Source organism: Eubalaena glacialis, chromosome 18, assembly GCF_028564815.1.
Source record: "Eubalaena glacialis isolate mEubGla1 chromosome 18, mEubGla1.1.hap2.+ XY, whole genome shotgun sequence".
NCBI lineage: Eukaryota > Metazoa > Chordata > Mammalia > Artiodactyla > Balaenidae > Eubalaena > Eubalaena glacialis.
In genome coordinates, this window is record NC_083733.1 from 53,629,537 (window position 1) to 53,653,340 (window position 23,804).

Sequence of the window (23,804 nt, forward strand, 5' to 3'; positions counted from 1 at the left end):
GGTTTGTTGTTCTCCTCATGATTTGATTCCGATGATGCATTTTTGGCAGGAATATAATGTAGGTGGAGTTATGTCCTGATAATGTTAATGTTCTTTCCCATGCTCTTCCTTCCCCCACACCCTCTGCCCCACCAAATTTTCTTTAAATTTCTTTTCATTCAGTACACCTCTCCCGAGCTCCCCTCCACCTCAGGTCGTGTGTTAGGCCTCAGGCATAGCAGGTGCCCAGGCTAGGCACCGTCTGAGGGGGCCAGCACGAAGGTCCAGCGGCTGAAGGAAGGGTGGCAGCATGTGGTCAGTAGGGCCTAGATGAGGCTCGTGTAGCCAGAGCTCAGAGAGTGAGGGGGCAGTGCCCTGGGGTGGCTGAGAAGTTGGCAGGGCCTCACATGGCTGCCAAGTAGCTGGACTTGGTAGGGAGGAGTGCTGGGCTCTGCTGGAATGTCTGGTGTGGGCACAAGTGGAGGAGTGTCCGCGTGTACATCAAGAGTCATCCTGCAGGAACTGGTGGCAAGGGATGTTAAATGCCAGGGTTTGGGGCTCTGGGGAAAGACTGCACAGAGTGGGGGAGTGGCCCCTTTCTGGGTTTGTGGCAAGTTGACTGCAGTTAAGAAACCGAAGACTCCTTCTTCAAGGCCAGGAAAGCTCAGTCACACTGCTCTCTGGGAGGCCAAGCCATCAAGCAGCCTCCCAGAAACCCAGTGGCACCCTTTCCGTCCGCAGGGTTGACCTTGCTGGCCTCAGCCAGTCGGGACCGACTGATCCACGTGCTGAACGTGGAGAAGAACTACAACCTGGAGCAGACGCTGGACGACCACTCCTCCTCCATCACCGCCATCAAGTTTGCTGGTGAGCCCTTCCCTTCTGCGTCCTGCGCCTCATTAGATGGGCCCCTTTGACTGCACGTAACAGCAAAAGCCCCCTTTAGCTTAGAGAAAAAAGGGAGAGGCAAGCTCTGGATTCAGGCACAACTGGATCCAAAGATTGAATTTTTATTTATTTATTTAAAAAAATTTTTTTAGACTAATTTTTTTTTTTTTTTAAATAACCTCAATTTTAAATTTATTTATTTATTTTTGGCTGTGTTGGGTCTTCGTTTCTGTGCGAGGGCTTTCTCCAGTTGCGGCAAGCGGGGGCCTCTCACTATCGCGGCCTCTCTTGTTGCGGAGCACAGGCTCCAGACGCACAGGCTCAGTAGTTGTGGCTCACGGGCCTAGTTGCTCTGCGGCATGTGGGATCCTCCCAGACCAGGGCTCGAACCCGTGTCCCCTGCATTAGCAGGCAGATTCTCAACCACTGCGCCACCAGGGAAGCCCCTAATTTTTTTTTTTAATGCTTTTGGAGTATCGTTTATTTTGGCCGCTCCACGTGGCATGCAGGATCTTAGTTCCCGGACCAGGGATTGAACCCGTGCCCCCTGCAGTGGAAGCACAGAGTCTTAACCACTGGACCACTAGGGAAGTCCCCAAAGGTTGAATTTTTTAAAGTTACCGGGACTCTCTCCCTCTGTCAGCTGTGGCTTTCTCTCGTGGGCAGGATCTCAGTGGTCACTGTGCCGCTGGAAAGAGATTTCCCCTCTTCCTGTCAATTTTGGCAGAAATTGGGAGCTGACTTTCCTTGTGCTGGCTTGAGGCACCTGCCCTTTCCAGAACAGTTATTGGTGCCAGAGCTTTGGAGTATCCTCTTGGGCTGGGTGTGACTCGTGTGCCCCCAGCTCCCACCTGCCTCCACCCCTGATCCAGGAGGACTGACATTAGGTGAGTGCTGGTCCACAGAAAGAAATCAGAATGCCACTCCAAGGTGGGATGGGTTCTGGTGACCTTGGCCAAAAAATAGGTGACGGTGACAATTGCTGGAGGCTAATTCTGTGCTGGGCGATGTGATCCTTGCACTGCCCCAGCAGTTACCGTACTTTACAGCCAGAGTCACACAGCCAGTAGGTGCAGGCCTGGTATTTTGCATAAGGCTGTCCTTCTTTACAGCCCTCGCTCAACCAGGCAATTGAAGGGATCCCTCCAAGACTGGAAAGATCCAGTACGGAGATCCCTGGCCCTAAGGGATTCCAAGAGGAGGGGAAGTAGGCCCTGTGGGGGTTTAACTGATCAGAACCCAAGAACATGTTCAAAACTATATTCAAGAAGAATCCATTCATGGAGGGAATACGTCCACGTACTCCAAGTTCTTGACTATGAAGTGTTTTGTACATATAATCTTGTGGCTGAGAATGTATTAATGTCCTTGGTCTTCCCCACTTTCTGCCCTGTCTCTGTCTAACTCAGGTGGTCGGGAGCTGGGCAAAAACAGGTTAACACGTTTGCTATGTCTTGATGAGGACCTGACAAAAGCTGATCAGCTCAAACTTCTCAGACACCTGTAAAAAACTGTTCAGACCATCCCATTCCACAGGGTAGAGGTAGTTAGAATAGATCGATGAATCTAGCAGTTTGGCCAGCAGTGACCTCACCTTTAATGAATGGCCTAGATCCAGGAGAGGTGATAACTGGCCAAGGGGGTGGCCCAGGAGTCGGTCCTTTAGGTCACCTTCTGAAGGCATGGGCCTCTGTTGAAGCCCCAGCCGGTCTGAGAGGATGCACATCCTAAAACCAGTCCTGTGAGCCCTGCTCTGGCTGGGCTGGCTCAACTGGGCGTTATGCTCATTGATAGTTCGTATAAACTGGGCACCAGCCAGTCGGAAACTGTCTGAAGCTATCCAGCTAAAGAATGAATCAGGCTCTTAATTCTTTTCTCTGAAACATATATCCAAAAAAGTGAACAGAAAAATCTGTGAATAGTTTACAGAATAATACAATGAATATCCACATCAAGGTTCATAGTCAGTAGGTCTGAACTAGACACACCCATTGTTTATAGCCAGCAACTGTTCTGATTGGTCCTGGTCCTAATATTGCTAAATACTTGGACTCACCACCCCAGGTTAAGAAGCAAAGCATTACCAATAGTAACTTGCAGGCCCTCTCTGGATTCCTCGCCAACACAGGACTCGTTCCATTCTATAAACCAGTGACTTCTGCTTGAGTAACATCTTAACTTGTATGTCGGGCCTGGGTGCTCTCAAATGTCCTGTCATGAAGGAGCAGTGTCTATTGTACCAAGGTTGTACATGTTTTATATTCGTTCTGTCTTTTCATCCACACCACAACTCTGCAGTGTATTTGTGCTGTGATTATTCTTATTCTATAAAGAAAGAAGAATAAAAGTAAGAACATTGATCGTGCTTACCAGGTAGCAGCCACTGTCCCAAGGGCTTCATACCACTCCACGGGGCAGTGGCTGATACAGGCTCATTGAACAGACAAGAAGCTGAGGCTCGGAGAGGAAGCCTGGCTTCAGAGCACAGTGTTTAACCAGAGAATGCCTGGGATCAGCCCTGGCCCCATCTTGACTCTCTGCACCCTGGGACAAGGACAGTGTGACTCTGAGCCCCTGGGTTCACATTTGTACAAGTGGCTGGTGACAGTCAGGAAGGGGAGGCACACGTGGCACAGGACCTGGCCCAAAGTCTGTGGATATTCCTTTTTTTTTTGGCTGCACCGCATGGCTTGCGGGATCTTAGTTCCCCGACCAGGGATCGAGCCTGTACCCCCTGCAGTGGAAGCGAAGAGTCCTAACCACTGGACTGCCAGGGAAGCCCCTGTGTGGATATTCTGATCATTCTTGATGGCGTGAGCCTCCCAGCGGTCTGCCTATCTCCTCTTGCTCCCTGCTTCACTCCCGCCTCCATTGTGAGGCCAGAGTCACCTTTCCAAATCCCAAATTAAACATGGTGCCCCTGCTGTGTCCCTGGCTTCTGTTTTCCTGTCTGCTCTTGCTCTGCAGATTCCTGCCTTGCCCACTGCACCATCTGTGCCCCCCTCACACAGAGCTCACAGTTTACAGAGTCCTACTGGCACCCAGCACTCACCTCACCTCCTCCGGGAAGCCCTCTCTGACCCGCAGCAGAGTGCCCTTATAGTAGAGTTCCCTTCCTAGGATGCCCAGCCCCAGTTGGGCCCAGCAGTGGCCCAGCCCTGCCTAAGGCACTGCTTCCTCCTCCAGGCCACAGGGACATCCAGATGATCAGCTGTGGGGCCGACAAGAGCATCTACTTCCGCAGTGCCCAGCGGGTAGAGTGGGGCAGCCTCCTTGGGGGCTGGGTAGGGGGCTTGTCAGGGGTGTCCTCTGAAGGCCCTGCCTGCCCTGCCAGGCCTCAGATGGACTACACTTTGTCCGTACCCACCACGTGGCGGAGAAGACCACCTTGTATGACATGGACATTGACATTACCCAGAAGTACGTGGCTGTGGCCTGCCAGGACCGCAACGTAAGGTGAGGAACTGCCCTGGACTCTTAGTCAGCCAGACTAAGTGGGGCCTGGTTGGGTCTGTCTTCTCATGAGCCCCCTGCTCACCTGGTCCCTGAGAAGCTGGGTGGAGTGGTGGGACCCAGTGGGTGTTTCTTAGGAGCTGGGTTCACCCAGGCCTAGTCTCCAGGTCAAACAGAGGGTTCTCCTAGATTCAGGAGCCTGTGTGGGGCAACTGAGAGCTGCTGATGTGGCTCATAAACTCACTCATCCTCGTTCCCTGAGCTCCTGTCTGGGAGGGACAGTGGGGGAGTCACAGGCCCTGCCTTCGTGGAGCTCACAGTGCAGTGGAGGAGAAGACAGACTGACCAGACAGTGACAGCACAGAGTGGTCAGGGCTGGGATGAGGGGAGCCCAGGGGCTTTGGGGGGGCCCTGGGAGGACATCCGACCCTACCTGGGGTCGCTGGAAGGGACATCTGAGCTTAAACTGGGAAGGATGTGGAGGAATAAGCATGTGAAAGAGGTTCTCCATCTCCTTCATTTGCTCATTCAAATTGGGTGCCAGGCACTCAGCTTGCTGTGTGGCAGGGAGATGGATATTAACTCAGTGTCAGTGGACACCCCAAGACGTAACCTCTGTGACCTCAGCCTGAGACAGGGTCTCATTCCCTGATACGGGGTCTCGGTCCAGGCATCGGATGGGGGACAGGAGGTACTGGGGGCTTCCAGGGGAGAGGAGGGCAGCAGGTAAGGTTGGAACAAGGGAGCAAGAGAGGGCGGTGGGCAGGGCCATGTTAGCCACTTCTGCTCTCACCTTCCCAGAGTCTACAACACCATGAACGGGAAGCAGAAGAAGTGCTACAAGGGCTCCCAGGGTGACGAAGGGTCCCTGCTGAAGGTGAGGAGCTGGGGCCCCGGGTGAAAAACGTACACAGACACCCACACACAAGGCCCCCCTGTCTGTCTCCTGCCCTGTTGGGCCTCCTGACACCTGGGTCCTCTTTGGCACCTGATCAGAGGGATCAAAGGATCCCATGCTGGCCAGCATCTACTCAGGCCTGGCTGACCAAGGATGCTTGGGAGCCAGGGCTGGCCCTGACTACCTTTATTTACTGAATCCTTCCCCAAGTGGGGACATTTAAGTGGTTTCCATTGTGAGTGGTAATAGAGTGTGGTGGGAGGAATCAGAGAGGCCTCTCCAGGCTTGCCCCCGCCTGTGTTATCCAGGATGAGGTGGGGACCTTCTCAAGAGCCTCTGGACTAGGGGAGTTATGAGTTCAGGCTCCAGGGTCAGACCCTCTTACAGCTCTGCCTCGGGCTGACTGTGACCTTGGGCAAATGTCATCTCCTCTCGAACCTGTTTCATCATGTGTAAAATGCAAATAAAAATTGCCTCTATCACAGGGTTCTGTGGGGGAAATAAGTTCACACACGTACAGCTCTTAGCACAGGGCCTGGCTGCCATTAGTACCATTGTTGTGGTTGTTGATTTCTTCACCTGTGAAATGGGAGCAGGAGCTTCTACCTACCACGGTGTGTGTTGTGAGGGTTACCTGAGTCCATGTGCCAAGCGCCCAGCACGAGGCGTTCCTCAGTCAGTGGGGTTGTATGTTGAGCCCCAGGCCTATTCCAGAAGGAGGCAGCCCAAGTGTCACGTGGGTCCTCTTCTCGGCAGGTCCACGTGGACCCCTCAGGCACCTTCCTGGCCACGAGCTGCTCTGACAAAAGCATCTCGGTGATTGATTTTTACTCCGGCGAGTGCGTTGCCAAGATGTTTGGCCATTCAGGTGGGTGTGCCTCCCTGCTTGGGACACCTCCCCACCTACCCCAACCCAGCCTTCTGGCTCAGAAGGCCAGCACGGCTTCTCTGCTCCGCTTGCAGAAATCGTCACCGGCATGAAGTTCACCTACGATTGTCGTCACTTGATCACAGTATCCGGAGACAGGTGGGAAAGGCCTGGAGGCTGCCCCGGCTGGGCCTCCCTCTGGGAGTGGGTGGGACCTATCCTGCGGGGAGAGCAAGGGCTCAGACACTGGAACCCCATGCCCACAGCCTGCCTGTGCAGAGAGCTCTCTGAGCGTGCCAGCTTACTCTCCTCGGATAGTGTGTGCCCAGCCCTGAGTTCAAATCCTAGCTCTGCCACTTAATATCCCCTCTCTGACTTTGTAAAAGAGAGATGACCCCATCTACCTTGAAAATCGTATGGTGAGAGTCAAATGAGATGACATAAGTTCCTTAGCACATGGTTGGTATCCAAGGAAGTCCCTTTTGGCGCTCTCTTCAATTTATCAATACTACACTCCTTCCTCACAACCCCCTTCCTTGGGTCTCAAGGTCTTCAGAGCAGCCTTGGTTTGCTGGGATGCCCTGGACCCCTCCCAGGGTGTAGACCTGACTTGGTCTGGAGCCCTGTGCTAAGCTGATGAGGGCTGTTTTCCGGGCCAGGAAATAAGGTCTTGGCAGTGATGAACCAGGTGGCTCTGGGGTCAGATGGCTTCCATATTCACTGTTCCTCCCTCTTCCACATCCCTCCTTGGCCTCTGCAGCTGCGTGTTCATCTGGCACTTGGGCCCGGAGATCACCAACTGCATGAAGCAGCACTTGCTGGAGATGGACCGCTGTGAGCAGCAGCAGCAGGACACGAAGGGCGGGAACTGGAGCAGCCGCCCCAGGTCCTGGCGGCCCCCTGTCCGTCCCCTGTCCGTCCACCAGAGGGCCGTCTTCCTGCCCTGGGCCCCGGGAGGAGAGAGGCTGGGGAAACAACCACGGCCCAGACAGCCCCAGGCCCTGCCCTTTGTGCCCTCGGGGCCTAGAAGGGAGATGTACTTTGAATAGGAAGTTACAGTAATGCATATGAGAAGTGTTTTGAAGTGTAAAAGCAAAAGTGCTTGGAGAGCCCATGGGCACTCTGGTGGGGAAGCCCCAGGGGGCTGTGCGGACCAGAGGAGGCCCCGACCCAGCCCACCCAGCCCATGGTGGGGAGGGAGGAGATCAGAGAAGGGTCCAGTGGAGCAGAGATGTCTTCTTAGTCTTTTTTTTTTTAAGGTATTTTTTTTGTTTGTTTTTAATTTTTGGCTGCGTTGGGTCTTCATTGCTGCACACGGGCTTTCTCTAGTTGCGGCGAGCTGGGGCTACTCTTCGTTGCAGTGCGCCGGCTTCTCACTGCGGTGGCTTCTCGTTGCACAGCATGGGCTCTAGGTGTGCGGGCTTCGGTAGTTGTGGCACACGGGCTCAGTAGTTGTGGCGCACGGGCTTAGTTGCTCCGCGGTATGTGGGATCTTCCCGGACCAGGGCTTGAACCCGTGTCCCCTGCATTGGCAGGCAGATTTTTAACCACTGTGCCACCAGGGAAGTCCCATCTTCTTAATCTTTTAATGGAAGTTATTCCTTCACTTATATCTTTGAGTTTCCTAAACATATTTCTTAAGTCTTTATATTGCAAGACCAGTTTTATTTGGAGCGAATTCCTGTTCTGGTTTTTGATTTGGGATTTTGGTTTGGAAGTTTCAGTTGGAGTGGGAGGTTTTGAATTTTCTTCTCTCCCGCCTCCGGAGCTGTCCCTATCTCTCTCTGTGTCTTGAGGCTTTGCATTGCTTCCCCACGGGGACCAGGCCTGACATGGACCATATTTTGCAGTGATCTTGAGGTAATGCAGATCTAGGCACCAAGAGAGTGGGCTGCTCTTTGGCTTGTGGAGCTAAAACCTCATTGCTAACCCCACTTCCCAGAACAGAAGCCAGCAGCTTAGGACTCATGCCCTACTATCATCTGCTTTGCTTTTTGTTCCATTGCTGTGGCCCTTGAAGAGTTTGTCTTATTTCTTGAGCCCAGCCTTTGTTACATCTCATTTATTGTGGCAATATGTTTCTAGCAGAGGGGGTGTGGCAGGTGAGACCTTCCAGCACCGTCTTGACCAGAAGCCAAGAGTATGTTCACATGGACCCCAGCACAGGGCCCAGCCCTAGGCAGGTCCCCTCTACCACCCCATTTACCTATGTTTCTCTCCTTGCCATCCTTTTTCCTGGCTTCAGGCAGGAGACATATGCATCTGTGCCCAACGAGATTTGCTCCCTAAGCCCTGGAGAGCAGACGGAGGATGAGCTGGAGGAAGAATGTGAACCTGAAGAGTTGCTAAAGACACCATCAAAAGAGAGTTTGGATCCAGGTTGGGAAAGGGGCCCTATTTTGACCTCTCAGTGTAGGGATCGTTGCTGGGTTTTGGCCACCTACTCTGTTTTCACAGCCTGGCACATGTTGAAGCTCAATAATCACATCAGTCAGGACTTTTTCAGGGTAATAGCACCTAGACTCTCACTGGCTTAATTTGGAAAGAGAATTTATTGGTTCTTGTAAATGAAAATTTGAGAGTATTGGTTCAGGCATGGTTGGATCCAGGTAGTCAGGTGATGTTAAAGAAATAGATGTTTCTCCATCTCCTGGCTCTGCTTTTCTCCATGTTGACTTTGCTCTCAGGCAGAGTCTCCCTGTACAAGGGGCAAAGTATCCCCAGCAGCTCAAGGTTATAACACTCTAGAAAAGAGAGCACTTCTTTCCCAATAGCTCAAAGTACTGTGTTCATGACTCATGTTCCTGCTGTGAGTCACCTGCCCATTTCTGAGTCACTGTGATTGGCCAGGCCTGAGTTATGTGGTCATCCCTGAGGGTAGGAGGCTCCACTTGAACCACCTGACCAAAGGCGAGGGGTGGGTGTAAGGGGGTGTCCCAGGGGAAAAACAGGGTGATATTAACCGGAAGACAGACCAGATTCTCTTGTTCAGGCAGAAGGGAGAGTAGTAGCTCAGCGACTTTATGAGAGGCCAGGCCCTCTATAAATTTCTGCCCCTCTGCATATCGCCTTGGCTTAGGCCCTCATGTTACAAGATGGCTGCTTAAGTTCCAGGCATCAGAGACATTTTTTTTTCACATCTTTATTGGAGTATAATTGCTTTACAGTGTTGTGTTAGTTTGCTGTACAACAAAGGGAATCAGCTATATGTATACATATATCCCCATATCCCCTCCCTCTTGTGTCTCCCTCCCACCCTCCCTATCCCACCCCTCTAGGTCATCACAAAGCCTCAAGCTGATATCCCTGTGCTATGCAGCAGCTTCCCACTAGCCATCCATTTTACATTTGGTAGTGTATATATGTCAGTGCTACTCTCTCACTTTGTCCCAGCTTCCCCTTCCCCCACTGTGTCTTCAGAGACATGGTTGAAAGAGGACATTCCCTCCTGGAATCTCCTGTAGAGAGGAAACTCTCTCCCAGAAGCCCCTGCAGGCTTCTCACAGGTCCCATTGGCCATGATTGCTCCAGCTGTGAGAGAGGCTGGGAACAGTGACCAGCACTGGGTGCTCTTAGCAAGGGTAGTGGGCTGCCAAGAAGGAGGAAACAGGCAGGGGCCAACTGGATGGCTGACTGGTAGGCAACAGCAGTGGGAGGATTCAGCCTTGGGAAGCAATCAAATAGAGAGTAAGCTCATTCTCTTTGTCACCACCCTCACATCCAATCCAGCGTCCTCTCCCGGGTGGCCACTTTGATGAGTTTGGTGTAAATCCTTATAGGCCTTTTCCTGAACATTAATATACATGTGTGCATATCCATAGGAAACATCTGTGTCCGCAAATTGTATTATACTGCAGATATCATTCTGTATCTTTTTCTTCTCAAAACTGTCTTACTGACCTGTAGGTTGGTGAATACAAAACAGAGGCCTCCCTCTTTTAACCAGCAGCATAACCAGTGATTTTGCTCTGGGTGGGCATTTGTGTGTTTTCTAACTTTACACTGTTGTGAATGAGGCTGTGCTGACCACTCCTCGGCCTCAGGCCAAGGACTGGCATTGCTAGATCCTGGGGTTAATACACTTTTTTTTTTTTTTTAAGATTTGTTTTATTTTTTTTGGCTGTGCCACGTGGCATATGGGATTTTTATTCCCCAGCCAGGGATTGAACCCGTGCCTCCTGCATTGGGAGCACAGAGTCTTAACCACTGGACTGCCAGGGAAGTCGGATATACTTTTTATTTTAAAAGAGAACCCCAAGGGCCCTCCAAATCCAGTTACTGCCCCACCCAGCAGTCAGTGTTAAGCCCTACGTTTCCCCACACTTTTGCCCACTTTTGATAGTTTGAAGCATTTTAATTTTGGTCAGTCTTACAGGTAAAACATTATATCCCATTGTTTAAATTTGCACTTCCCTGACAGTTAGTGAGGTTGACCATCTTTGGATGTCTGTCGTTTCCTGTGTTGTCTCTGGAGAACTGCTGTTTATGTTGCCCGTTGTCTCTTGGGTTGCTTATTCTCTTTTCATGGATTCCATGTGTCTCTCCAGATCCTCGGTGCCTGCTGACCAACGGCAAGCTGCCACTCTGGGCAAAGCGGCTGGTGAGTCTGCCCAGAGAGTGGGACTCCTAGGAGCTGACAAAGAAGGGGTGCCCTCCTCCATGTTCCTCATTCTTCTGGGAACACTTTTCCCCTCCACATGTCTCCTTTCCCTGGAGAACCCCTGTCATCCTTCCACTCTCCGCTTAGACAGTCCTTCTTTCATGCAACACATATTTACTGAGTGCCTACCCTGTGTTAGGCCTTGCCGTGGCCCTTAGATACAGCAACCAGCAGGGCAGATGAAGTCTCTGCCTTCACAGGCTCATTCTCTAGTTTGGGAGGTGGACAATAGCCACATCAAACAGGTAAATTATATAGTATTTGGGGAACTGATAATCAGTGCTATGGAGGACAAAAAAGTTGAGAAGGAAAATACAAAGTGTTGGGGGTGGTGACAATTTTAGGGTAAAAAGAAAAGGCTTCACTGGGAGGCCTTCACATATTTGAGCAGAATTAAAGCAAGTGAGAAATACAGACCCTGGGAAAGAATTTTCCAGGCAGAGAGACCAGTCTGTAAGGGTGAGGGCCGTGAGGCAGGATCATGCTTATTAGCATGTTCCAGGAAGTGCAGGGAGGCCCGATGCCTGGGTCGAGGGTGAATGAGGGCAGAATGGCGGAGAAGGGCTCGGAGAGGCAGTGGGGGCCAGGTGGTGAGGAACCGTGTGGGCTTGCTGCATCCCCTCAACACCCCTTATTGTCCTTCTCCACTTATTTCTTCCCCTGTAGCGCCGAGTGAGATGGACAGGAGGGAGAGCTCTGAGCCAAGGAGGGTCGTGCTCTAACTCAGGTGTTAACAGGTCCCTATGGCTGCCCGTGCAAAACAGACCCTGAGGGGCAAGCAGGGGGACCAGGGAGGAGACTGCTGTGATAATCCTGGCAGGAGAGGTTGGAGGCTGGACCTGGGGGGAGAAGTGGTTGGATTCTGGATGGATTTTGAAGGTGGAGCCAAACAACTGGATGTGAGAGAAAGAGAGGGACCAAGATGAAGGTAGGATTGAATGAGTGATCATTAATTGAGGGAGGGGCAGGCCAGGAGCTGGTGGGTTAGAAGTTGGCAGCAGAATCCTAAACCCCAGGTTGAAGGGTTTATTTCAGGAACAATGTCAGACCTCAAATCAAAGCCTAAATGTCAGCTCTTCAGGGAAATCCTCCCTGTCATCAGCCCCTGCACTGCTGACCAGGTCAGGCATGTGGCTGTGCTCTCTCAGGCCCCCAAGCTTTCCCTTATCAGTGCATATTACAATTGGAGTTACATCCAACAAATATTCACAGAATACTTACTCTGTACAGGTTCTATTGAGTCTTGTATATGTATTGTTTAATCCTCCTGGATGTACGGGCTTTTCATATCCCTTGTTTCACAGATAGGGAACTGAGGCCCAGAGAGGTTAAGTAACTTATCTGGGGTCAAGCTAGGAATTAGGGGAGGTGGGGTCGACCCTAGAAGGCTGGCTCCAGAGCCTAAGTTCTCAAGCAGCCACCCTCCACTGTCTCTCAAGCAAGTCTTGGTAGGAGGCAGTGGTGGGCAGGACCAGGGTTAGGGTTAGGGGACCGTGGAAGAGAAGTGGCCATATCTTGGATGTGTTTGGGTGGCAGAGTTGAAGAAATACAATGTGAAGTGTGAGGGACAGAATAAGAGGAATGAAGGAGAACCTCAAGGTTTGGGGCCTGAGCAGCTGCAAAGAATCACTGAGACAGGGAAGGCGTTAGGAGGAGTAGGTTTAGGGGGAAGGTCAGTTGTTGTCTTCAATGTGTTTGCTTTGAAAGATCACTAAACATCCATGTGGAGACGTGGAGCAGTTGCATGTGCACTTCTGAAGTTTAAGAACAAGGTTCAGGCTGGAAACAAATATCTGGAAGTTGTTTCTGATTGATGTTTAAAGCCACGAGGCTGGATGTGGGTCCGTGCAGTGTCCCGGGCCCTCACTGGAGTCGGTGAGCACTTGGCTAGCTGCCTGACCGTCCCCTGTCACCCTCAGCTAGGAGATGATGATGTGGCAGACAGCTCGGCCTTCCACGCCAAGCGCAGCTACCAGCCACATGGCCGCTGGGCGGAGCGGGCTGACCAGGAGCCTCTCAAGACCATCCTGGATGCCCGGGACCTGGATTGCTACTTTACCCCCATGAAGCCCGAGAGCCTAGAGGATTCTGTTCTAGATACAGTGGAGTCGCAGAGACTGGCGGGCCTGCTGAGCGAGGTATAGACTGCCTGCCCCAGCCCGGCCTACAGCCCCTGCCCCATGACTGCCGGCGCAGGACCTGGGGCCTCAGTGCTCTCGTTCTGAAGATAAAGCTGACTGTCCCACTCCAGGGGTGCGAGAGGGTTACATGAGATGGAAGAGGGCAGGAGGGTGAGCCTCGGACCTGGTGCACAGTGAAACTTCCCAGGGCAGACCAGAAAGCGGGGAGGTGGGGTCACTTGGGGGTTAAGAACTTGGGCCCGAGGGCAGGCCTGTGCCTGAGTTGGGGGCGTTTGAGCAGGTGGAGCCCTGGCCCTACCCCTTCCCGGCTCTCTAACTTGAAGCAAGGCTTGATTCTCTGGAATTTGATTTTCAAAAATATGGTCATTTTTTTTTAAAAAAAGGGACTTCCCTGACGGTCCAGTGGTTAAGACTCCGTGCTCCCAATGCAGGGGGCCTGGGTTCGATCCCTGGTCATGCCGCAACTAAGAGCCTGCATGCCGCAACTAAAGATCCTGCAGGCGGCAACTAAGACCCGGCGCAGCCAAATAAATAAATAAATAAGTATTTTTTAAAAAGGTGACTAAGAAAAAAGATTTCAGAAAAGGTCATTTTTAAAAATGGTCATAAAAAAAAAAGTGCACAGAGGGCTTTTACAGTAATCCAGTTCTAGAAACAGGGTCTGGGCCCTAAAAGGTACTGAAGCAACTTTAGCTCTTATTCTGTTATTTTTCAAACAAAATTCTTTTTTATTCTATTATATAAGTTTGCTTATGTGGCATAATATAAATAGTTATGTGCATAAATCATAAATATATAGTTTGATGAATTGCTACCTGTGTACACACCGATGTATCCACCACCCAAGTCAAAATATAGAGCGTTTTCTACCTCTTGGAAGGGGATCTTGGAGGACCCCCTTGTATCTCTTCCAATCAGTACCCCCACTGAGGTAACCAGCATTCTTTTTTTTTTTTTTTTTAATTTATTTTTGGCTGCATTGGGTCTTCGTTGCTGCACGCGGGCTTTCTCTAGATTCGGCGAGTGGGGGCTACTCCTCGTTGCGGTGCACGGGCTTCTCGTTGCCGTGGATTCTCTTGTTGCGGAGCACCGGCTCTAGGCACGCGGGCTTCAGTAGTTGTGGCATGCAGGCTCAGTAGTTGTGGCTCACGGGCTCTAAAGTGCAGGCTCAGTAGTTGTGGTGCCTGGCTTAGTTGCTCCGCGGCATGTGGGATCTTCCTGGACCAGGGCTCTAACCCGTGTCCCCTGCATTGGCAGGCGGATTCTTAACCACTGAGCTACCAGGGAAGCCCTGGTAACCAGCATTCTGACCTCTCTCACCATGGATTGGTTTGCCTGTTCTTGAATTTCATATGAATAGACTCTTAGAGGGTTGGAGCCATACCTATTCCTTATCTGTAAAGGGGCTGATGATAATGCAGGGGCAGCACAGAGTGAGCTCGTCATGGCCCCAGCCCAGGCCCTGGCTCACAGGGAGCATCCAACAGTGAGGGCTGCCATCACTACCGACGTCTTTACCATTACCGTCGGTGTTGGCCGAACACCTAGCCGCTTGGGGGGCCCTGGTTGCCACGGCTGCCTCTGATGGCTGTGCTGTCTTCCCCCACAGTCAGAGAGTCCCCAGGACAATGGCTGCGGGCCTCCCTCCTTACCACCCCTACAGAGGGAGTCTTCTGAGGCCAGCGAGCTCATCATCTACCCCCTGGAGACAGAGGTGACAGTCACAGGGACAGACAGGTGGGTGTCCTTTGCACCAAGGGGAACCTTAGTTGGAGAGAGGAAGCCTCAGCTGGTAGGCACACCCTGGAAGAACTGCTCTCCGCTCTCCCAGTGGGCCTGTGGGAGGGAGGCGGGTAGGGGGTGAAGCCCGGATGGCTCAGGAGCCCAGCCCTGCAGCCTCTGCTGCAGCCTGTCTCCCTGGTTCCAGGAGGAGGTGCAGGGACCTCTGGAGGCGGCAGGAGAGGTGAGGCTGTACTCCCAGCAGGAGCAGGTGCAGATGTCTAGGTGTTCCGGGTGGGGGCCGCTTGTTTACTAACCAGTACGTTATCATTCCCTCGCCCCACCCCCACGGGCACTGCAGCAAGTACTGTGCGGAGGAGGCAGAGAGGGCGCCAGGAGACCAGCAAGGTGACTCCTACCTCAGGGCCCCCTCCATGGGCTCGAAGGACCAGAGCCCACCTGAGGGTGAGTGAGCACCAGGCAGTACACCCTGCAGTAGTCTGTTCATCTGGCCACGTCCCTTTCTGGGCACTGATGGTGACCTTGACCAAGTCTTTCTGAAGCCCAGAGTCTGTCACAGAGACAGACATGGTCCCTGCTATTGTCACTCTAGAATTCTGGAGCCCAACTTCCCACCAGTGGGAGCCCAGCTCTGCACCTTCCTCGAAGTGTAGCCTTGCTGGTCCATAAAAATAGGGGGCGGGTCTTATCATCACCCTTCTGCAGATGAGGAAACTGAATCCCTGAGACCCAGGGCGCCTTACCTGACTCAGTCAGGGCCCAGCTTTGGACTCCTGACCCCTCCCACCCTGTCTTCCAGACTCAGGGGAGTCAGAGGCCGACTTGGAGTGCAGCTTTACCACCATCCATTCCTCCCCTCCACAGCCAGACCCAGACCCTCAGTTTGACGTGACGCCCCCTACACCAGGTAAGTAGGGGCCAGATGTGGGGAAGGGCAGTGCGTGGGCCTGGCCAGGGGATGGTCATGATATATAACCACTGGCCCAACATCAACCCTGCATTTGGTGGCCACTGAGCACCAGTTTCCTCCCCTGGAAGACAGACGCATTAGCCCTTCCTTCTCCGCCTGGTGGCAACAGGGTGTGTGATGGGCAAGTCCAGCTTTCTCCATTGTTAAGTGGCCAGTGGCTTTTTCAGAGTGTCTGCCATGATTCATGGTGTTGATGGTTCTCTCCTGCCCACTCCCTCTCCCCGACCCCCTTCTCCTCTCCCCAGGATGCCCAGGTACCACAGAAGAGTTGTCCCAGCCCGAGGTGCCAAGCATATCCAACGGCTCCCTGCCCCAGACCCCTGAGCAAGAGAAGTTCCTCCGCCACCACTTCGAGACACTTACTGACGCCCACCCTGAGGGTAGGCCATGCCCCTCTCTGACCCCTGCCTGGGCGGCATCCAGGACTGGGCTCAGTGTGGGCTTCTCTGGGGTAAGGCTTTCCCTGGCAGGGCTGGCGAGGGTGGTGGGAGGGCGTATGTTTTACTTAGGGGCCCAGCTGCATGGCTTCTTCTGCCTGCTCCATTTGCTCCCAAAGTGTGTGTTGTCTGTTGATGGGGGTTTCTGAGGATCTGTCTGCTGGTCTGGGGGTCTGCCTGGGCCCAGGGCTGGCTGGCTGGAGGGCTTCTGAGGGCGCCCTCGGCATCTTGCCCTAGAGCTCTTCCACGGATCCCTGAGAGACCTGAAGGCCTCTGAGGCCGAGGACGACTTCTTCAATCCCCGGCTGAGCATCTCAGGCCAGTTCCTCTCCCGCCTCCAGAAGACATCCAGGTGGGAGCTGGTGAACTAGTGAACCCCCACCCCGCCTTCCAGCTCTCTGTCTCCCCGCGGGGTGGGGCTGTGTGCCCTCAGGCGCCTCCAGGGCAGCCACAACCACCTGTTTTCCTCCCTACAGGTTCACCCACACCTTCCCTTCCCGGCTGCCCCTGCACCTCATGAAATCCCCGGAGGTCAAACTCATGGATCTCGGGGGGAGCCCACCCAGAGCAGAGCCCCTGAGAGCAGGTACTGGCTACACCTGCCCAGGCAGGACCAACGTGAGTACTGGGACCACTTCCCTCGAGATATAGGGCTGGGAGCCTGGTGGCCTCATCCTCACCTCAAGGCTGTGCTTGCAGGTCATCTCTGGGGGGAAGGCTGAGGAGCCCCTCGAGACCCTGGAAACCTGGTCCCCACTGAGTGAGTGTCCCCACCCCCAGGTGAAAAGCCCTAGCCTTCTCAGCAAATGGCCCTGGGTGCCTAGCTGAGCCATGGTGGGGATGGACAGGATCCACTCAGACCCTGCAGCCGCCCTGGCCGGGGCTCCCTGTCCATCAGCTCTGAGCTGGGGTGTGAGAGTAAGCTGCCTCTTCCTTTCCAGCCCCCTGCCTCACGGGCCTGGCGCCCTGCATCCTGCCCTCCTCTGTGCCGCCCACAGACAAGAAGCCTCCGACACCCGCAGCTCTACCCACTCCAGGCCTGGCTCAGGGTGTCCACACCCCCGCCGCCCGCTCCTGCATGGAGGCCACTGCCAGTTCCTGTGCCAAGATACCACGCAGCATTTCCGTTGAGGACAGTGAGGGCCCTGTCCTGGCTGAGCCGGCCAGGCCTCTGTGCAGGTCCTCGTCCCTGGGGGAGCTGGCCTCCCGGGGCCAGGAGCTCCAGGTCATCACCACCACAGTGACACCCAGTTCTGACAGTGAGGGCCAAGAAGCTGCCCTGCCCTCCCGGGGCAACCATGAGGCCCGCGCCAGCCTGAAACTCACCCTGTCAAGCATCTGTGACAGGCTCGTGTTGCCCCCACCCCAACTGGAGCCTCCCACCACGTGTGTCTGGTCCCAGGAGCCTGTGGCCACCCAACCCAATGTCACGGTCACAACAGCCAGCTTCCTGGCCCCCAGCCCTGTGGATGGGAGCGCCCCAAGGCTCCACAACGCCACCTTTCTCCCAAGGTTCCTGGCCCCTGAGTCCCTCAATACCCCTGCCCGTCCCAACAGCCCCCCACTTCCAGAGGCCAGGCCTGGGGTCCCTGGCAGCATCACCTCCCTCCTGGAGCCCACCCCTGGTGAGTACCATGCTTGGGACAAGGGATTGTCCCCTAAGCTCATCCCATGTAACAGCTGGCTCAGCTCCAAAGGTGGGCACTTGACCTGGCCACAGGCGCTGTGTCACTCATTCATTCATTGCCTTACATATTTAGTGAGTACCTTGTTTGTGTTGGGCTTTGTTCTGGGCCCTGGGGACATGGGACCTGGTGGTAAACAAGACTACAGAGAATTGACACCTTAACTGGGGGAGACGCCCAGACTAAATCTATAAGGAAAGTGTTAAGTGTGTCACAAAGCGATGTGTGCTGAGAAAAAGAAGAGAAAGAAAGGGTTTAGGGAGTGACAGGTGGGAGCAGTGGTTAGTTTTAAACAGGATGATGAGAAAAGGCTTCAGGGAGAAGGTGGCATTTGAGGAGACACCTGCCGGAGGGGTGGGAAGGTAGCCTTGGGGACTGAGGGAAGCGTCCCAGGCAGAGGGACAACAGTTGGGGTCGGCCCAGCAACACTGGCCTCTTTAGACCAGCTAAAAAGCAGAAGTGTCTTTCTCATTTCGTCCCCTCCACCCCCAGATGCGCTCAGTCCAGTCCAGGGCTGCCCTGGACACTGCGGGGAACCGAGGGGGCCAGCCAGGGTCCTGCCCCCAGATCCCCTTGAGCTGAGCAATGTGGGGACTGTCGTGCACAGACTGCAGACTACCTTCCAAGAAGCCCTGGACCTTTACCACCTGGTGAGCCGAGCCCCAGAGTCAGGGGAAAGGACTGAGGGGCTCCCTGGCACTGCCTGGCCCAGGTGGCCCCTAACAAGGTGGCGCCCCTTGCAGATGGTCTCCAGTGACGAGGTGAGCACCGAGCAGCGGCAGGCACGGACTGAGCTGGCCTCCACTTTCCTTTGGATTCACAGCCAGTTAGAGGCCAACGGCTGGCTGGTTGGGACCGATGTGGCCCCAGCCCAGGCCCTGCCCAGCCCAGGCCCCCCCTCCCCACCTACACTGTGCCCCCTGGCCAGCCCAGATTTGCGTGCCCTGCTGGAACACTACTCAGAGCTGCTGGTGCAGGCCGTGCGGAGGAAGGCACGGGGGGACTGAGGGCCAGCACCCCCTCCACCGCAGCCCTGCTACTTCTGAAGAAATAGTTATTTTACGCAAATAAACTGACAGCTTGGAGGAGTGGTTCCTGGTGCCTGTTCTGGCGCATCCACAAAGCACCCTTCAGATGGATGCAGGGAGAGAGGGTAGAGAGCCCAGGGAACTCACAGATGCCCCAGTGCCAGGCCCTGTTCCAGGACTCTGTCGTGGGGAACACAGGGCTGTTGGGGAACTGCAATAATGATGACCCCAGCACCTGGCTCCCACGTCACCTGTCCCCAGCCCACTGAGCTGCTGTGGAGTCACGTGTGGTCCTTGCCCAGTGGGGCCCAGCTGTACTCTAGGGAGGGGCCAGCCCTTCTTCCCTGCCCCCTACTGATGCGCAAGAACCCACTGGAGCCTCTGTGATCACCATGTCCCAGACCCTGGCCACCAGTTCACATACTGCCACAACACTGGCTCACGGCCCCTGGGCCAGGCCCATGCTGGATCCTGTGAGCTCCAGGCTTTTGTTCCCATTTGCAGCAGGGTAAAGTGAGGAAGGACAAATCCAGGGAGCATGCCCAGGCCACGCAGCAGCTGGGACCAGTAATTCCTTCCCCAGCAAGACTGTGTCCAGCTTCAACATCCCGTGAGCTCCCAGCACTGGTACCAGCTTCCCTAGGCAGCAGGCATCTAGCCACATGGCATGTCTGCTAAGAAGGACACTCTTGTGACCACAAAAGCCCTCACTGTCCCAAGTCTGTAAAAAGGAAGCCGGCAGGAGCAGGACCCTCCTAGAGCACAGTCGTACCATGCAGCCTGCTTGGCCTGAACCCCCACTTGCCTGTGAGTTCCTCCCTGCTCTGTTTGGTGATCACGGCCCACCAGAAACAGGCTCAGAGAGATCCAGTGCCTTGCCTCGGGTCCCATAGAGTTGAGAGTCAAACGAGGCTTGCCTGGTGGTAGAGCCAGACTCTTCAACGTGAGGACGTGGCTCTCTGTTGGCCCTGCAAACACTGAACCAATCATGCAGTTGTTGAAAAAAATCCTACCAGCCCCGAGGAATTGCTGGTCCCAGCTGCTGTCACTGCTCTACACGGTAGGGGTAGAGCGAGGAACAGGACAAGCAAAGCATCTGCCCTCGTGGCATTCACCTTCTAGAAAGTGAAACATGACAGAAATTAACTGTCTAACTGTAGGTAAACTGAGGGCATTCCCTGTGCTGGTTGCAGGCCTTTCTTAGGTGATGTTGGAGCTGAGGCTTGATAGAGGGCACAGGCCGTGTGGACACTCGGGCAAGTATCCAGGCAGACAAAGGCCAGTGCAAAGGCCCCATGGCAAGCTCAGACGTACATGAAAGGAATAGCAGTGAAGCCAGGAGGCTGGAATGGAGTGAGCTCAGGGCGAGGGTAGGAGAGGAGGTGGGAGGAAGAATGGGTCCCACTGGGCAGGACCTTGTTGCTTCATGACATTTAAATCCAAGACACATTCACAATACAGTTTTTTTCCCCTAAATAAAATCCCTGATCTTGGTGTTTGGGAAGATGCCCAGTATTGTTTATTTCTCAAGGCTCCCTCTCCCTGCCCCGGTCCACTGGCCACCCCTGCAGACTGGAGACCCACTTGCCCTGCCCCTGCCTGCCTCGGCCACAGGTGCCTAAGATCTCTGAGGCGATTGGTTTCCAGGCCCCTGGACACCCAGGGGACCACCTTGAGCCTCAGTCCCTCATGGATTTTACCCCTCCTCCCACCCTGTATCATAGTTAAGTCTTCAACTCCAGGTAGCAAACACCTGGCTTAAGGGGCCCCAAGCTATAGGGACATTTGTTACTCTTGATTCTGTTCCTGCTCTATTTCACCCTCTGTGAGTCTGAGTTTCACTCTCCAGCTTAGGCCCTCACGGTGGCAACATGGCTGCCATAGCTCCCAGCAGTACACCTTCACCCAACCAGGAGCAAAGACACAAAGCAGGGCAGCCACCAGGATAGTGGGGAAAAAGTGCAAAGCCTTCTTAGATGCCTCCCCTTTCAGAGCAGTTGCAGGCAACAGGAATGGAGTTGGCTTTAATTTGCTTGGACCAGCCACCTCCCCTGTCCTGGGCCTGTTACTGTTGCAACAAAATTGGGTTCTCTCAGCACAAAAGGAAGGTGGGCTGGTAGAGAGGATCCAGTGTGTCTGCCAGTCTCCACCTCCTAATGCCAAGCTCTTCAGCCCTGGAAGGACCAGACTTTCCTCAGACAAACCGACTGGTTAAGAAACCACTGCTGATAAATGTGTGTGCATTCGACAGTGTTCCAACAGGAAGAGGACAGCATTCTCATGTGGGATATTCGAAAGAGAGTTTAGCAGAGGGATCATTTGCAGAGAAGTGGACAGGGAACAGGGAAACCTCAGGGCCAGTGCATTACCCTAGACCGGTAACAGAGGAGAGGTGTTACTCCCCACACAAGGCACAAGGGAGCAAAGTGGAACCCAGAAGAGCAAATCCTGGAGAGAGCTGCCCTGAGGGGAGTTGCGTTCCTGGCAACCCCACAGGGAGGGAGTTGGGGGAACCCATCCCCCATCTTCTGCCGGGCTTCCCATTGTCTAAACCCCACCGGAAGCCAGAGGGCCCAGGAGCCCAAATGATACTGACCACCCAGGTCAGCCTCCCAGGACACAGAGCAGGACAGAAAAGGGACCTGGGGGCAAGTAAAGATACCCGGCCCCAGGGTTTTTCCCTAATGTGTTTTCAGCAACAACTCAGGAACCAGTTCCAAGAGACATGGTGTTGGGCATGGAGAACAGGGCACCTGAGACGAACAAAATGGCTCCCATAACCCGCTCACTGGCTTGTTCTTCAGTGCATCTGGCCCCAGTGCATCTGGCCCTACGTCGGTCAGGTCCTAGATACTGGGCTGCCGACCCAGGCCAGGCACACCAGTCACAGCTGCGTAAAGTCCAACAATTGGGAGATGGAGACACTTAAAATCCCACTTTACAGGGACATCCCTGGCAGTCCAGAGGTTGAGACTCTGCCCTTCCACTACAGGGCGCACAGGTTCGATCCCTGGTCAGGGAACTAAGATCTCGCAAGCCGTGCAGTGCAGCCAAAAAAAAAAAAAAAAATCCCATTTTACATGGGGTGATTGAAACTCAGATGCTTGCCTAGCCACCCCACCCTTCAAGACTTTTGAGCAACTCGCATTTATATGTCTGCTGCATGCCAAATCCTCTCCCTGGGTGATCTACATGGATTTTCAATACAAACCATTGGTAGGAAGACTCATTAGTCCCATTTCCAGATGAAGAAACAGGCTCAGAATACAGCCACTATGGAGAACAGTATGGCGGTTCCTTAAAAAACTGAAAATAGAACTATCATACGACCCAGCAATCCCACTACTGGGCATATACCCTGAGAAAACCATAATTCAAAAAGAGTCATGTACCACAATGTTCATTGCAGCTCTATTTACAATAGCCAGGACATGGAAGCAACCTAAGTGTCCATCAACAAATGAATGGATAAAGAAGATGTGGCACATATATACAATGGAATATTACTCAGCCGTAAAAAGAAATGAAATTGAGTTATTTATAGTGAGGTGGATGGACCTAGAGTCTGTCATACAGAGTGAAGTAAGTCAGAAAGAGAAAAAGAAATACAGTATGCTAACACATATATATGGAATCTAAGGAAAAAAAAAAAGTCATGAAGAACCTAGTGGCAAGACGGGAATAAAGACACAGACCTACTAGAGAATGGATTTGAGGATATGGGGAGGGGGAAGGGTAAGCTGGGACAAAGAGAGAGTGGCATGGACATATACACACTACCAAATGTAAAATAGATAGCTAGTGGGAAGCAGCCGCATAGCATAGGGAGATCAGCTCGGTGGTTTGTGACCACCTAGAGGGGTGGGATAGGGAGGGTGGGAGGGAGGGAGATGCAAGAGGGAAGAGATATGGGAACATATGTATATGTATAACTGATTCACTTTGTTATAAAGCAGAAACTAACACACCATTGTAAAGCAATTATACTCCAATAAAGATGTTTAAAAAAAAAAAGAAAGAAAGAAACAAGCTCAGCAAGACAAGATGTGACTTGCCCCAGGTCCTACAGAGATAAAGTGGCAAAGCTCTGGGCCAGCAGGCTTCCAGCGCTTCCTCTGTTGCTTCCGCAAATGAATTAGCAGGACTGACTCTCAGGAAATGTAAAGAAATGAATAAATATTGCTTCTTTCACCATCAAGCCTTTTATACACTGTTCCTCTGCCTGGAAAACCCTCCCTGTTTACCAGAAACCTCTTCTTCCTTCAAGGCTCACACCTAGGAAGTCATCCCTGAACCCTTAGACTGGATCAGGAGCCTCTTCTGGGTCCCCTGAGCCCCTTGGCTTTTCCCCATTGAAGCTTGGGTCACTCTGCCTGTGCTTCCGCCATCATAGCCTTGGTCATTCTGGACTGTCACTGGTGTGTCTCCCCCATGGACCTTTATGTCTTCATTTTCAGTGCTGAGCTAGGCCTGGCCTATAGTTGGAGCTCAGAAAATCATTGGGTGAATAAGTGAAAGTAACTGCATGGGGAATATTCAAAATCCTTAACCCCTGGCTAAGAAGCCAATGACCAATCTAGAACGGAGCCTAGCCAGAGTGCTGGGGTAAGGGTCCTGGGAGCCCCTGGCTGTGTCAGGTGACCCCTTATAGTTCCTGGACCGTAGGAGAGTGAGGGAGTTACTAGGAGCTGGACTAGTAACAAACCAGTACTGTGATACCCCCTACACTTGAACAGTGCTTCCGGCTGAACGTCAGCTCTGGGCATCTGCGGATCAGAGAGGTAGAGTTTCCTGCTTGAAGATGCACAGGCTGGATCCTCACTTTGACCTTACTAATTGGACCCTGCTGTCTCTCCACCCTCTGGAGCAAGCAATCACAGTCAGCCCCTCCCCTGCTTCCTCGGATGGCTGCTGTGATTTGAATAACCAAGCAGGCTGTTGGAGGTCCGGTAGTGACTGATTTGCTTGACAAACAGACCCTCAGGTCCTTGGCCCTGCTGGTACTATGGAAAAACACTCAGCCCCACTGGGGTCTCTGTTTCCTCTCTCCACCCCCA

General features: G+C 53.3%; 1 protein-coding gene across 1 annotated transcript in view; it reads left to right on the forward strand.

Moving 5' to 3' along the window:
• WDR62 (WD repeat domain 62) overlaps positions 1 to 18,745 on the forward strand; it is a 48,100-nt gene extending 29,355 nt beyond the window's left edge. Inside the window, exons 13-32 of the mRNA XM_061174216.1 lie at positions 721 to 846; positions 4,054 to 4,121; positions 4,202 to 4,323; positions 5,122 to 5,197; positions 5,975 to 6,086; positions 6,182 to 6,245; positions 6,847 to 6,972; positions 8,332 to 8,465; positions 10,634 to 10,686; positions 12,666 to 12,884; positions 14,497 to 14,624; positions 14,968 to 15,071; positions 15,427 to 15,534; positions 15,843 to 15,977; positions 16,272 to 16,386; positions 16,511 to 16,652; positions 16,734 to 16,794; positions 16,976 to 17,659; positions 18,212 to 18,369; positions 18,463 to 18,745. Of these exons, the coding sequence (XP_061030199.1) occupies positions 721 to 846; positions 4,054 to 4,121; positions 4,202 to 4,323; positions 5,122 to 5,197; positions 5,975 to 6,086; positions 6,182 to 6,245; positions 6,847 to 6,972; positions 8,332 to 8,465; positions 10,634 to 10,686; positions 12,666 to 12,884; positions 14,497 to 14,624; positions 14,968 to 15,071; positions 15,427 to 15,534; positions 15,843 to 15,977; positions 16,272 to 16,386; positions 16,511 to 16,652; positions 16,734 to 16,794; positions 16,976 to 17,659; positions 18,212 to 18,369; positions 18,463 to 18,726 (2,999 nt within the window). The 3' untranslated portion in view covers positions 18,727 to 18,745. The remainder of the gene's footprint in view (positions 1 to 720; positions 847 to 4,053; positions 4,122 to 4,201; positions 4,324 to 5,121; positions 5,198 to 5,974; positions 6,087 to 6,181; positions 6,246 to 6,846; positions 6,973 to 8,331; positions 8,466 to 10,633; positions 10,687 to 12,665; positions 12,885 to 14,496; positions 14,625 to 14,967; positions 15,072 to 15,426; positions 15,535 to 15,842; positions 15,978 to 16,271; positions 16,387 to 16,510; positions 16,653 to 16,733; positions 16,795 to 16,975; positions 17,660 to 18,211; positions 18,370 to 18,462) is intronic.
• The last annotated feature ends 5,059 nt before the right edge of the window (positions 18,746 to 23,804 follow it).